Here is a 14856-nt window from a genome sequence, read left to right on the forward strand (position 1 = left end):
TGAACGTACCTTCAGTAAGTATGGTAGGTAATAAACAGTCAACGCAATAAGAATATAAAAACATTAACATGTCTCGTAAATTTTACAAGTTATAACCCATTTTCTCTTTACTCCTACTCCTGTCTCACTGAAACAACGAGAACAAAACTTTTAAGTCAGACGGTCGTTAAAATTTGGTGAAACTCGTATAGGTAGGTACCTTATCTTGGTACGTGCTTCATTGGAATTCAAATTACCTGAGTGCCTATTGTCGTAGTATGTTGTAGCTTTATTTTAGATTCATATGTCTAGGTAGTAGTAGATTTAGATTTACCTATCCGCTCAAGTCTGTGCCTTTTCTTCTGCTTCTGAACTGTGGCCAGTCATCAAGCACAGCCACAAGCAAGTGCGATTGCTGAGCAAGTTGACCATTCTCGAATCAAGCAAAGCACCTTTTTGATTTATCAAAAATTTTCACAGAAGCTATGAGCCTCATATTATAACATGTAATGATTAGGTACAACAATGCTTAAATGCACATCTCTATGCCGCCTCGGGTATTAAAACGCATGACGTTACGTTGTGTTGGCATACAGTGTGCAGTGTAATTTGGATAATACCATAAAAATATCATTTTCTATCCAATATACTGAAATAGTAATATATTTTCAAAATGTATCCATATAGTAGACCAAATATTATTATGTTTAGGCGATTGCCGTAACTTCATAATATTAGTAAGAATCAACCATAAGCAACGGCACAGATTAACCATAGACTACTTGGTATAAATAAAATCACTAAAAGCACAACACTACGCGTACGCGACGCGCCGTTCACATCTGTCACGTTTCTCACACAAAATATTTATCAATTTATTTTCACCAAATACAGCTGTAAATTGTTCGTAATACTTTCTTTAGACATTATTCATTATAACAATGGTAAATACAATAATTAACCAGTTATTTCCTTTCCAGATGTATCTGTACTGTGTTTAGAAATGGACCAACAATTCTCATTGTCCTGGAATAATTTTCACGGGAATCTCACTAAAGGATTCGCCGGTTTATTAGGAAATGGCGAATTCGTCGATGTTACTATAGCTGTCGAAGGTCATTTGTTGCAAGCACACAAAGTAATACTGTCAATATGTTCACCTTATTTCAAGAAAATGTTTCAATTGAATCCATGTCAACATCCAATTGGTAATTATTAGCTGTTTAATTGGAATTTTATTATGCTTGTAAATTTGCTTCTTGGTATTTTTCTAGCTATATGTGTACCTTTCTTATATTCCAGTTGTATTGAGGGATGTGACTCACAAAGCAATGAAAGACTTGCTACAATTTATGTACCATGGGGAAGTTAGTGTGAAACGTGAAGATCTCACTAGTTTTATAGGAACAGCTGAAGTTTTACAAATCAAAGGATTGACTAATAAAGAGGTCAGTTGCTTTAATGTTTGTTTTACTTAGTATTTAGTTTAACACTGGTTTTAAAGCTCATACTTGTTAGATCTATGTTAATTGTAAATGTATTGTCACTGTTTCAGACTGAAGAAGATGAAGACAGTGAAAGAGAGCAAGATTTACCTAAACACAGAACAGAAACTCAAAACAACACTCCTGATGCAGAGTCATGCGTGTCAGACAACTACGACACTACTCTAAACGATGAAACAACACAAAGCAATGAACTAGAGCTGCTAAAACAAAGGCAACTTATAGAAAAACTGCACAGAATCAGTAACCTTAAAAGGAAATCCACTGAATTCCTTCAAAAGAATTACTTTTCAGACATACTAAACCCTGAAAAGAGACCGAAAACAAAAGAAAAAATTATCTACACTCAAAATAATCAGATGTACCAATCAAATAATTATGAGAACATGAAAAACATGTATGAAGATAATCCAGTGGACATTTCTGCTTCATACAACACACATATATCAAAAACAAATTCACAAGATTTTAATGAGAAAAGTAAAGATCAGTCTCTATCAGATAATGGCTTGGAAATGAAGACAGAATGTGATGATAGTGACATCATAGTAACAGATCCAGCAGTGTGTTCTACACCTAAAAACTATGAATCATCTAGAGAAGGAAAAAAAGATCTGTCCGTACCTATAGACTATCCATCCCCACAAGACAGTAAGTATATTTTATCACAATAATGTTTTATAACAATCTCTAAAATACAGCACTCTGACATAATCTCTATCACCCCAAAAAAATCGTTTTAAAACATTTTCTTTGCTTATTAATGCTTCTTCATATTACTTATCAATTAAAATCAGAGATTGTGTTGAAAATGCAATCATTTTTATTATTTTTCCACTAAGAAATTTTCCTGTTTTCTTTTGCATAAAGCTTATAATTATGAAAACACGATGGCATTTTCAACAATTTACAATCTTTTATAAACAATATATTTTGTGCCTTTTATTATGCAAACAGTGCAATGAAAATGCCCATCGTGATTTCAGATACCAGCTTGAGTTCGTTATTCATCGACCTTAAAAACTTAGTGAATGGTAAGGTGACTAACAATACACTGAGAACTAACTCAAGTGAAGAGTATCCTAGACCTACCTTGGAGCACCGGCTGGTAACTATCCCGCAAAAGGAAGATGGGAAGAAGAAATACCCACAGCGCTCATGCCGTCTTTGTTGGAAAATAGGACGAAGACGGGACACTCGATTTATGTGTAGCGCATGTGAACTGCCATTTTGCAAAACACCTTGCTTTGGAATTCATTTTAATGATGTACTTAGAGTATCTCAATTGCAAGGAGATTATTACGCAAATTAACATTTATTTATACAAGCTTAACTCTCTAAAGGGAGCTATTAATATAAGTGAAAATATTTGACGTAGTAGATAACGATCCACTAAAGGCTTGTAATGATTACTACATATTTATATAAATTTATTGCACACAAAACTGAATCATAGATTCGAATGAGATTTGGGACCAAATCTATAAACGGAAAGATTGTGACAAAAACATCTTAAAAAGTTGCATAAGTATAGTTATAGCCTGGTCAAAATAAATATAGAAGATAATATTGATAAAAAGTTTGCATCTGCAAAGTTTTTTTTAAACTATAATAGTTTAAAAAAAAAAGGATTTGAAAACTAAAATCTGATTGAGCTGGTCTCAAGATTAAATGCGATTGACCATTGTTTTGTAAGTAATATAGATACAAGATCTACATTTGCTTTACTAATTACAATGTAATTATACTGAAAAAAAGACTCGAAATATATGGCGTTCCATACTTTTCATTCATTATGATGTCATGGACATCAGTATCAATCTTTAGCTATATTCGAATGATTGTAACTTGTCCCTATTTTTAGGCCTACTTGACCAGGCTATTATAGCATAGATTTATTTGTAAGTACCAGTTACATTTTGGAGTAATAAAGATCATAAAGCACAATAATTAATTAACTGTGATAATGGGACAATGCTCTCAAGTGCCAATTTATCATTAAAAACAAAGCTATTTTTATAAAACTTGCATTCAATTAGAGAGTACACATATTTTTCACACTTGTAATAAGTGCCATTATATTTCGCCATAAAATTTTTGTAAAGACTTTATTGCTCATTTTCTAGTCTATTTATTGTACTAATTTAAGATATGCAACAATAAATTCTGATACAATTTTTTTTTTAAATAATTAATAATCTACGTAATTTTTAGTTTTGGACAAGTATTTTGACATAAAATTTTTGATATCGAAATGATCTCTATTACACGTATTTTACATCATTTTTTACATTTATTGTAATTATAAGAAATATTGAGATTTACATTCCTGATTTTTACATTTGTAATTTTATAATACGTAAGGCCTCTGTGTGGAACAATTACTTAACTTTTTATTCTGAAGAACAAGTGCTATTTTTAATGTGTGATGTTACTTAAACTATGTTTTGAATGATATATAATAAGCGAATGTATTTTTATATCCATATTTGATTAAATGCTATATAAACTGAAAAGACATTTTCTTTTATATAATTTAAAATATTTTTATATTCCTTTATTTCTTCTCCTATATGAAAGTTTTGACGTTAAAATTACGTTATTTTTTTACAGGTGCTCTATCACTAGTTGTGAATGGATCTAATGAAAACCAGCAGCTACCAGTTCGCTACAAATACATCTACAGTAGAAAAGGCCACAAACAATTAGTGCATATGAACTTTGTTTATACCAAACATTCAACAACTCATGGCAAGACCTCGTGGCGATGTGTGCAATACTTCTCGTTAAATCGATGTCCCGCTACTGTAGAAACTATAGAGTCTATGATTTACGCCATCAATCATCAACACAACCATGAAGATTGTTACGAGAAATTATCAAGAAATAACATCTACGAAATGTGCGTCTCGCCTAAATAGAAACTAAGTTTCATGTACATAGTATTACTAATATAAGTTGACCTCAAATGTAAGCGTCATGAAGTTTTTCTAGCTAAGCTGGATACACACAGCTGGGCTCGGAATGTTCTTCGATGTTATAAAGAGCCTCAGTGAGGTCTAAAAAGTTCCTATGTTTAATTTAACAGTTATTTAGTCTACACCTCTCATGTAACACTGTATGTATAAATTTCGGAATGGTTTTTATACGTAATTATACCTTTAGACTTATCTAGTCAGAAGATAGATTATTTTCATCTTGTAAAAACATATTTCTGTCCCTGTAAGGAATAATTAATAATATAAAAACGTTTATTTACTTCTTATTTGTTTTATTTAACATTTAAAATAAAATAACATTTTAGTATATGTACATTTGACTATTTCTTAAAGTCAACTTTAATAAACATAGTTAATAAACATTGCTTGCATTATTTGCATAACGTAGCACCATCTTCTGTACTTCCTTAGCAAAACATCCACTTCTTACCTAAGAACCCTTATTGCTGTGCTTATTTTATTCGTTTGGTACTCCCAGCTGACTGTTCTGCAAGCATAGCTGCCATCCTTTTTCTGGGTCTATGTTTTTTACTGAATCCTATTCCTAAAATGAAATAAGACAAAGAATAAATATAAAATAACTAACATAAAAATAGTCAAGAAAGGGGAACAATATTTTATTAAGTGTTAACTTACGAACGTCAACATCTGGCCTTTCTTTTAGACCGAAAGATCTGGCGACGGCGTCGACATCCATTGTTATTAAATTAAATATATGTTTTAGTTTCTTTACTTCAAACGCCCTCATGTACCCTTGAAAAGCTTCCACCGCTAACTCATGAAACTGTGGGTCTGACATGGCAGCATCAAGCTGAAAATTGCAAACTTATTAGATAAACACTTAAATAAATTTTAATAACATGACTATAGTAAAGTGTATAAATACCATACCTTAGGCTGTAAATTGGCAAACTTATCCCACGACTCATATTTGTCTAAATATATTTTAGATTCTTTCAAATACGAAACAAATTCTATTTCGTCTGGTCGCAATAAAATTACAGCATTTCCTTCTGCTCCCATGCCTCTAGCAGTTCTGCCTACCCTATGAATGTACTCCTGTAATCATTGAAATACATTTTAGATGAACATAATAATGTAAGAACATAAATATTTTATTCGCGCATTATTTTACTTGAAAAATATACACGGTCTGTAACCTATTCACGTGGGACAGTGACGCGAGTTTATGCTATACACACACACAGCGTCACTCATTTATCCCCGACTGGGTAGGCTGAGGAGCACATTATGCTATTGTACCTTAGATATCTTTGAATTTTTCGACTATCCCCCCTGTCCCACAATATTACCCTAATGTGCGATTAATAATAGCTTAAATACAACTTACATTTGCATCTGATGGTGGATCGAATTGTACGATCCAATCAACAGCCGGTATATCCAACCCTCTTGCTGCTAAATCTGTGCAAAATAATGCTACTTTTTCCGCATTGTAGAAATTCGTTATTACCTCTGTCCTATCGATTTGACTCATTTTACCCTGTAAGAAAAATCAGAACTTTATAAAACAACAACATTCTAATACACATACAGAGACATATATAGGGTTTGTTTAATTTTGTTATTCTCTTATTATACAAAATCTTAATCAAAAAATCTTAGTATACAAAAAAGTTTCTTTGGGAAAGTTGTTTGTAATCATGAGTACAATCACATGCTTAAATATCGTTCACTAATTATCAGTGACCCTATATTTTCCAATAAGAGCCTGTGGGTCAGGATAGCAAAGTTTTAAACTCAAAGTTAAATTGATATTTTCAAATATGATTCTAATTCATATTCTTGTATACTTACATGAATACACAAAACGTTAGCTTCACAGTACTTGCTGAAAAATTCATGGTGAAATTCAACTGACTTACAGCTTGAAAAGAACACCATTACTTTAAAGTTACGAGTTTTCTTCAGTAATTTATGTAACCACCATAGTCTATACTCTGTTTCACATACAGCATACCTGAAATTATATAAGTAAAACAACATAAAGGTATTTCTTAAGTGCAGGTATATGAAATTGCCATTGAAACAGTAACTAGACAATTGACGGTAGCACAACATATCATGGATTTAGTACATCTATTTTTGATCCACAAATATTACTATTCCTTTTTTTATTTTAATGCCTCACAGAAAACTGACGTGAAACAAATGCTTTCATTGTATGAATGAAAACCACCTCCCAAACCCTGATTTCCCAACACCCCTGTGGTGGTGTTAGGAGTGTCCATGGATGGCGGCGATTGCTTACCATCGGGTGATCCGTCTGCTTGTTTACCAGCTTATACCATAAAGAAAATATTAGCGAGAATATCATCCGTCGCGTCGTTTACGTGCTGTGTTATAACGAGAATATCATCCGACGCGTCGGTTCCGCGCTTCGCGCGCTAACGCAAGCCGCGGCGTTCCCACCGCTCCTCACGTCGCCAGTCGGCCCTACACGCCCGTAGTGAAAGCACATGCGCGCGCGACTGCGTCGCGCGGCGCCCTAACTTGTACCTAGATTATTGTTTGAACTATATTACTGCTGTCTGTGTGTTACCTAATTGTGATTGTCACTAACTGTATAATTATAAAATAATAAACTTTTGTACATCCATTACAAAATTGCGCCCAACTCGTGGCTCGTGCTCGAAAGTACCTACGCGAGTGCGAACGTATTCCACGCTCTGTTGAAGTCTGTTGTGTACCTACTGTACCGAGGCTGTAACCGTCGTGTCTCGAGAAGATGCCGAAAACACGCGGACAGACGGCCATCGAGAACCGCAGTAGTGATAGTGACGAAGAGTTCACGGATACGCGAGTGGCGGGAACCGCCGCGGACGACAACATGGCGGCGGCGTCACCTACCACAACGGACCGACGCGATACGAATATGATCACAATGTCAGAAGACCAGCTATCTAGGATCCTGGCCAGCGTGATGAGGGGGTCGACTCAACCTCCTGCTGCAGGAGTGCACGCGGTGCACACTGCGCAGAGCAATTTTACCCGGTGCACGGCTCGGTTCGATGGAGCCGCCTGCAACGCCGACGTCGTGGAAGCGTTCATCGAGAGCGTGCTCGTCTACAAGGAGTGCGCAGGCGTCTCAGACGACCACGCGTTACGAGGACTGCCGATGCTGCTGACCGGAGACGCCGCCGTGTGGTGGCGAGGAGTGCGACCTACTGTGGAGAGCTGGGACGACGCGTTACGCCGGCTGCGCTTCATGTACGGCGCGGCGCGCCCAGCCCACAGGGTCTTACGCGACATATTCGCGACAGAACAACAAAGTGAAAGTGCCGACGTATATATTTCGCGTGTGCGTGCTAACATTTCGCGGTTACCATATCCTTTACCAGAACAAATGCAACTCGATATAGTGTATGGCCTGTTACACCGTAGAATCCGTAAACGTGTTCCGCGTGATAGCGTAAGTAGTGTCGACTGTCTACTTGAGAGAGCTAGGTACGTAGAGGAGATGCTGGGCGAAGCGAACCAATCTAGTACATCGTCTCACAACAATAATACCGCGAACACGAATTTACGTGATAAAGATAACCCTTCAACCTCGACCGGTAAAAATATTAACCCGCAAACGGCTGCGGTGAAAAATGTTAACCCTCAAACGACTACGTCCGACTCTAGTTCGAACATAGATAGTAGTAGCGCGACTTCTAAACGTGTTAGACCACGCTGTGCACGCTGCAAACGTTTCGGACACACGATGGACGAGTGTAAGTCGAAAGGTAATGAGTTAGCTTGTTATGGTTGCGGTCGTGAAGGCGTTATTCGGTCGAAATGTCCCACTTGTAAAGGCAAGTGCAAGGAAGATGCACCAGCCGCGGCCGCCGACGGGAAGGTAAGTTTCCAAAGTGCTTATACACACGATTCCTCCACGTCGCAGCCGACGATAAATATTGAAGTGGCTTCGTTATTAGGTGTCGCTGTGCTTGATACCGGCGCTACCGAAAGCTTAGCTAGCCCCGGTTTGTATGCTATTTTGTTGAAGAACGGGACTAGTTTTACATCGGCCCGCCGCACGATAGGGTTGGCCGACGGGACCCAACATACACGTGACGTGTTGTTGTGCGATACGAATGTTGTAGTACAGGGACGTATTGTACCTACAACATTTATTGTTATACCAGGGGCGGAGAATAGGACGCTTCTCGGACAAGATTTTATTACGAAATCTGGTATTTTGCTTGACCTTCAACGTGGTTGTTGGTACTTTTCAGATTCCACAAAGGTGAAGGTACCCTTTGTGCGCTCTTACAGTCTTATGTCCACCAGTGACGCAGAGCTGATGCAGGTTAACACCACCGGCCTGGCACTGAGAGAAAACGAGGGATCTAAGCTGTCACCTGCTCAGAGGACGCAGCTCAACCAGCTTATAATATCTAAGGCTGCGCGCTTCGCCACCGAGGGACCAGCTACATCTTACGCTACTCACCACATTCGAGTAGGCGAGAGGCAGGAGCCTACCGCCTCACCACCCTACCGGATGTCGGCAGGTAAGAAGCAGCTGCTGGACGGTGAGCTCGAGAAGCTGCTGCGAGCAGACGTTATAGAGGAGTGTGAGTCGCCGTGGGCCGCGAACGTAGTGTTGGTGAAGAAGAAAGACGGTGGCGTCCGGTTATGTGTGGATTACCGCAAGCTCAATGCTGTGACGGAGCCTGACCGGTACCCACTGCCGCGCATAGAAGACGTTCTTCATGCCGCGAAGACCACCGCCTACATGTCAACGCTCGACCTTCATTCTGGCTATTTCCAGGTAAGTGTTGCGGAGGAGGACCGCGACAAGACCGCGTTTGTTACGCCCTCTGGCACCTACAGGTTTAAGAGAATGCCCATGGGATTGCGCAACTCCGGTGCCACGTTCCAGAGACTGATCGACCGGTTCCGGTCGAACCTGGTTGTACCAGCGCGGACACTCGAGACCAGTGACGGCGCTGTGACATCCTCAGACCCCCGGGGTGGTGGTAGATCGGTAAGTATCCTAGGCTACCTAGATGACCTGATTGTTCTGTCACCCACCTTCGAACAACACCTCGAGGATCTGGAGGCAGTCTTCGATAGGCTGGATAAATTTAATCTGCGTGTTAACCGCAAGAAAAGTTGTTTTGCCTGTGATTCGGTGCGTTTCCTGGGGCACATTATTGTACCCGGTGGTTTGCAGGTAGACCCGGAGAAGACCTCAGCCATAGCTGACATGCCTGCCCCGAAGAACGAGAGGCAGCTTAAAGGTTTCTTAGCTACGTCAAGCTGGTTCCGGCGATTTGTGCCGAATTACGCTGCTGTCGCGAAGCCTTTAACTGACCTTCTCAAGAAGAATAGCTCGTGGAGGTGGCATGAGGAGCAGCAGGCTGCGTTCGAGCATATCAAGAGACTCCTGGTCACCGCGCCCATACTCCGTCAAGCCGACGAAAGTAAGCCCTTCTCACTTAATACCGACAGTAGTAGTTACTGTCTCGGAGCAGTTCTGATGCAGGGGAGGGCCCTGATGAGAGGCCTGTGGAGTACGCCAGTCGGTTGCTGTTACCAGCTGAGCGCAACTATACCACCACGGAAAGGGAGGCACTAGCTGTGGTCTGGGCGGTGACTAAATTCAGGGGCTACATCGAAGGGTCAGAGGTCATCGTTAAGTCCGATCATCAACCCTTGCGTTGGTTGATGAGTTTGAAGTCCCCCAGTGGCCGTTTGGCAAGGTGGGCATTGACCCTTCAGGCTTTTAACTTACAGATACAGTACACCCCCGGTAAGGTGAACGTGATCGCAGACGCGCTAAGCCGCCCCGCCTGCTGTGAAAAGGACCCAGGTGGATGCGAGGTATGCTTAGTGACTGTAGATATACCGCACAGGGCACCTGCCGACGTACGTGATAACCAGCTCAAAGACCCCGAGCTGAAGACGATCGTAGAGGATCTGGAGGACTCCGATCCGTCTAGGGGGAGGGGCTGGTCAGAACGAGGTTATCTGATGTCTGATGGAGTATTGTATCGGTGTGCACCCGAGGCTGACGACGCTGACTCCGCTTGTCTCGTGGTACCGAGTCATGAAAGAGAGGGCATCCTTGCTGACTTCCATGACGCTCCCACCGCAGGTCATTTCGGTGTTGAGAGAACCCTGCAGCGCATCAGAGCTCGCTACTTTTGGGTAGGTATGAGAACCTTCGTTGCTGACTATGTTAGACGTTGTGCTGCTTGTCAGCGTTATAAAGCAGACAACAAGAAGCCTGCAGGACTACTGCAGACGCCTGCTGCGACTCGCCGGTTCGAGGTCGTGTCAGTAGATTTGTTTGGACCTTTGCCGAAGACGGCTAAAGGTAACCGTTGGATTCTTATTATAGAGGACGTGTGTACTCACTGGGTTGAGTTATTTGCGTTGGAGACCGCCACCAGCGTAGAGTGCGCTGAGATTTTAATCGGCGAAGTCTTCTTGAGGTTTGGAGTCCCGCGTAGGATGGTCAGCGACAACGGAGTTCAGTTCGTAGCTGAGGTGATGCAACAGGCATGTCACGTGATGGGTATCAAACAGTCTTTGACGCCGTTGTACCACCCGGAAAGCAACCCCGTTGAACGCAAGAACCGGGACCTCAAACCCCAGTTGGCAATTCTGGTGGGGAAGGACCACGCCTCTTGGGATCGCCATCTCGCAGCTATAAGGTTTGCGATGAATTCAGCCGTGACAGCGAGTACGGGATCTTCCCCGGCTTTTCTTACCTTCGGAAGGGAGCTGCGCGCACCGTCTGACGTCGTAGCTGACATGAAAGCCATCGTGGATAATGATAATTTTGTACCGAGTATTACGCCTTACCTTCGTAGGTTGTCGACAGCGCTTCTAGATGCCAGGGATGTCCATGAGCAGGCCCAGTCCATCAGGAAGAAGTATGCTGATGAAGGTAGACGTACGCCTCCGGATTATAAGGTAGGTGACCTTGTCCTCCTAAAGACGCAGAGTATGAACGACGCAGGCCGTGGACAAACCGCGAAGTTCATCCCTAGGAGAGACGGCCCGTATCGTATTCGGGAAGTGGTAAGTCCCACCACTTATGTTATCGAGGGACTTACGCGAGCTGAACACATTGGACGGTACCATGTGTCACACTTAACGCCATTCGTCGGCGACATCGTGTCTCCGGTTCGTGAGAAGCGCAAGCGTGGTCGACCCCGTAAATTAGATGCTAGTCCGAACGCGAGGGCGCTATGTCCGAACTAGAGGGGGAGTGTGTAGCGAGAATATCATCCGTCGCGTCGTTTACGTGCTGTGTTATAACGAGAATATCATCCGACGCGTCGGTTCCGCGCTTCGCGCGCTAACGCAAGCCGCGGCGTTCCCACCGCTCCTCACGTCGCCAGTCGGCCCTACACGCCCGTAGTGAAAGCACATGCGCGCGCGACTGCGTCGCGCGGCGCCCTAACTTGTACTTAGATTATTGTTTGAACTATATTACTGCTGTCTGTGTGTTACCTAATTGTGATTGTCACTAACTGTATAATTATAATAATAATAAACTTTTGTACATCCATTAGATTCTATAATATAAAAATAAGTTGACTTTTCGCTCCTGTCCCTATAACTCCAGAATACACAAACCAATTTTCACAGTTTTGCATTTGTTGGAAAGGTTTTGGAACCCATGAGAAGAATTCAAGAAAGATGCAAAAAAAACTGGGAAAATCATTGTTAGCGAAACAGAGTTTGCCGGGTTTACTAATTGGTACATAAAATTTTGGCATAAATTAAATGACAATACAATGGACCCGAGTCCTTGAAGACCTGATAACAATATTGATATAATTTCACAAAATACTTGATTACAGTAGAACTCCAATTATCCGAACTCCGACTATCCGAATCGCCGATTATCCGAATCACAAAAATTGTCCAAAAAAAGTCTAAGTGCGCTATTATTCTCCCCCCCCCCCCCCCGCGAAGCCAGTGTTTGCGCGTCAAGTCTTGACTTGACTTGTCTTAACTTGCCGTTGTGCATACACTGACTTCCCCCCGCAATTTAATTCAATAAAAAAATAGTGCAATATCAAAACATAGTTTTTATTCTCTTCAATGGCATTTTTTTTTTAAATATCCGATTATCCGAATATTTGATTATCCGAATGGGTCCCGGTCCCCATTAATTCGGATAATTGGAGTTCTACTGTATTACCAACCTGTAGCTAACTCCGCACTTTGTTTCTTTCTACTTTCTCCGCCAATAACTAGAGCTGATGTGATAGCTTCATGGTGTGACAGAATTTCTTGCAACACACTGTAGGTCTGTATAGCCAGTTCTCTAGTTGGTGATATGATTATACAGCATGTACCTGTAAATAAAAGTTTAACAATTACACTTGATAGACTGGTTGGAGATTGTAGTTAAATAGGTTCAGGTTTATCAGAGTGCTGCTGTCTGGTCTCTGTAAGATGTGTAGTCCCATAGTCGGCCTTTAAGTCATATGCGGGAAGAGAAGGAAAATGGTGTGACGATGTATTCCACTCTGTGACACAACAATGCGTTGAATAACAAGGAGTTAAATCCTTGTTATTCAATGCATTATACGTACTTAAATTCCAAAATAATAACAACCAATTATCACTATCATTACTGATTACCTTGAATCTGTTTTTCCATACACTTGATCACAGTTTCTACAGCTGGAATTAAAAAGGCCAACGTTTTTCCGGAACCTGTTTTAGCTGTGGCTACTACATCTGCCCCGTCTAAAGCTTCAGGTAAAACCTCAGCTTGAATATCAGTCATTATTTTAAAGCCCATCGCTTTTACTGCTTGCAGAGTTGCCTTAGACACTTGTTCTTTCAAATACTTGAATTTCTTTCTCGGATTCACATTTTCTTCTGAACCCATGGTTGATTCCATAGTAAATCGTACCTATAGAGTTTTAAGGGTTGGGCTTTAACTCAATAAATGAATGTAAATAAAAGTTTTGAATAATATAAAACAAATCAGTCCCAGCTTCAAACTATCCAGCACAACAACATGTGAGAGAAAATGTCAAATTTTGATGTTGATGTCAAAATTCCAATATATTGTAAATGTCATAAACATAATAAATACGGCAGTCAATGCTATAAGAAGCCATGGACAATCAAAAAGTATTTCTATTCGACTAAGCAATAATAAATTACGTCGTTTGGTAATTCATTACAAACGTATTTGAGTATTTCCAAAAACATAATGTAATAAAACAATAAATTTTGCATATTATTTATTTCGTATTACACAAAATTCATAGGAAAGTATATTTTTTGATATTATCGTCAAAAGTATTGAATTTAACTAGCAACATTATACGATTATGGTTTATAGTGTCTATGGCTATCACTTTTGACGTTTGTCAACTTGTAGGGATGGGAAAATAAAAAAATATCGATTATCAGGCCGGGACTCCACCAAAGCAGAGATGTGTGCGGTGTGCTGTGTGCTGTGCGAGAAGAGATGTTTTTCAGCTCGCGGGACTCCACCAAAGCGGAGATGTGTGCGGTGTGCTGTGTGCTGTGCGAGAAGAGATGTTTTTCAGCTCGGGTGCGGGGCGTGGTACTAGCAAGATGGCCGGCCGGCGCGCGCGCGGGGTTCTGCGGGTTGCTAGCGGGCGAGAGGGGGGAGGGTGACATCGCTCACTGCACGCCGCTCACATCTCTCGTCTCCACTGCGCGTCGTCCGCGCACAGCTCACATCTCCGCTTCCATCGCGACATACAAATATTACACATCTCCGCACAGCGATCTCCACTGAAGCTGAGCGGAGAGGAGACGTGTCAATAACTCAATTCTATTGGTTGTTTAAAAAACATCTCCTCTCCGCTCGTCTCGTCTCCGCTTTGGTGGAGTCCCGGCCTCATTCATAATTAAAAATATCGATTATTGTCATCCTATTTTTTTTATGAAACACGAGTAAACGAGCAGACGTATCACCTGATGGTAAGCAATCGCCGCCGCCCATGGACACTTGAAACACCAGAGGCGTTACAAGTGCGTTGCCGGCTTTTTGGGGGTTAGGAATTTAAGGATTGTTGGGGAATCGGGGATTGGGAAGGGGGAATTTGGCCTCCGGTAACCTCACTCACACAAAGAAACACAACGCAAGCGTTGTTTCACGTCGGTTTTCTGTGAGGCCATGGTATCACTCCGGTCGAGCCGGCCCATTCGTGCCGAAGCATGGCTCTCCCACACTTGAAAGAGAGAGTTAACTTGCTAAAGAAGTTGCTTCCTTTCGGATCCCGGAGTCCGTGTTACTGCCTTCATCTTTTCACTTCGCGTGATCTTTCACAAAAATAAAACATAGATATCGATAATTATCGCAAAGATATTATATAAATTGGGTCAATGTCTGTCAAGAAAACATTGAATCT

The 14856-nt window shown here is 41.1% G+C and overlaps 2 protein-coding genes across 3 annotated transcripts; one reads left to right on the forward strand and one right to left on the reverse strand.

The window, feature by feature from the left end:
• Nucleotides 1-733: 733 nt before the first annotated feature.
• Nucleotides 734-4745, forward strand: LOC118269716 (protein tramtrack, beta isoform). 2 transcript variants are annotated; one of them, XM_050707094.1, is made up of 5 exons: nt 734-882; nt 960-1187; nt 1282-1427; nt 1535-2135; nt 4098-4745. In XM_050707094.1, the coding sequence occupies exons 2-5, from the start codon at nt 983-985 to the stop codon at nt 4403-4405; spliced, it is 1260 nt and encodes a 419-aa protein (XP_050563051.1). In that variant the 5' UTR covers nt 734-882; nt 960-982; the 3' UTR covers nt 4406-4745. The 2 variants fall into 2 exon arrangements, with proteins under 2 accessions (XP_050563051.1, XP_035440868.1); XM_035584975.2 differs by lacking the exon at nt 4098-4745 and adding an exon at nt 2471-4000.
• A 128-nt stretch (nt 4746-4873) lies between these two features.
• LOC118269712 (probable ATP-dependent RNA helicase pitchoune) lies at nt 4874-13507 on the reverse strand. Its single transcript, XM_050707149.1, has 7 exons — nt 13100-13507; nt 12654-12810; nt 6302-6464; nt 5835-5987; nt 5375-5542; nt 5120-5294; nt 4874-5027 (listed from the first exon to the last, which is right to left on the reverse strand). The coding sequence occupies exons 1-7, from the start codon at nt 13362-13364 to the stop codon at nt 4936-4938; spliced, it is 1173 nt and encodes a 390-aa protein (XP_050563106.1). The 5' UTR covers nt 13365-13507; the 3' UTR covers nt 4874-4935.
• Nucleotides 13508-14856: the final 1349 nt, after the last annotated feature.

Source organism: Spodoptera frugiperda, chromosome 30 (genome assembly GCF_023101765.2).
Source record: "Spodoptera frugiperda isolate SF20-4 chromosome 30, AGI-APGP_CSIRO_Sfru_2.0, whole genome shotgun sequence".
Taxonomy (NCBI): domain Eukaryota; kingdom Metazoa; phylum Arthropoda; class Insecta; order Lepidoptera; family Noctuidae; genus Spodoptera; species Spodoptera frugiperda.

What these genes read in the sequence shown, in the direction of transcription:
- LOC118269716 (XM_035584975.2), top strand. Translation starts at nt 983, where the DNA reads ATGGACCAACAATTCTCATTGTCCTGGAATAATTTTCACGGGAATCTC. An exon ending in TCCATGTCAACATCCAATTG is followed by an intron (nt 1,188 to 1,281) that starts GTAATTATTAGC and finishes CTTATATTCCAG; the next exon opens with TTGTATTGAGGGATGTGACT. An exon ending in AAGGATTGACTAATAAAGAG is followed by an intron (nt 1,428 to 1,534) that starts GTCAGTTGCTTT and finishes TCACTGTTTCAG; the next exon opens with ACTGAAGAAGATGAAGACAG.
- LOC118269712 (XM_050707149.1), bottom strand. Translation starts at nt 13,364, where the DNA reads ATGGAATCAACCATGGGTTCAGAAGAAAATGTGAATCCGAGAAAGAAA. An exon ending in GCGGAGTTAGCTACAGGTTG is followed by an intron (nt 6,465 to 12,653) that starts GTAATACAGTAG and finishes ATATAATTTCAG; the next exon opens with GTATGCTGTATGTGAAACAG. An exon ending in TTGCCAATTTACAGCCTAAG is followed by an intron (nt 5,295 to 5,374) that starts GTATGGTATTTA and finishes TGCAATTTTCAG; the next exon opens with CTTGATGCTGCCATGTCAGA.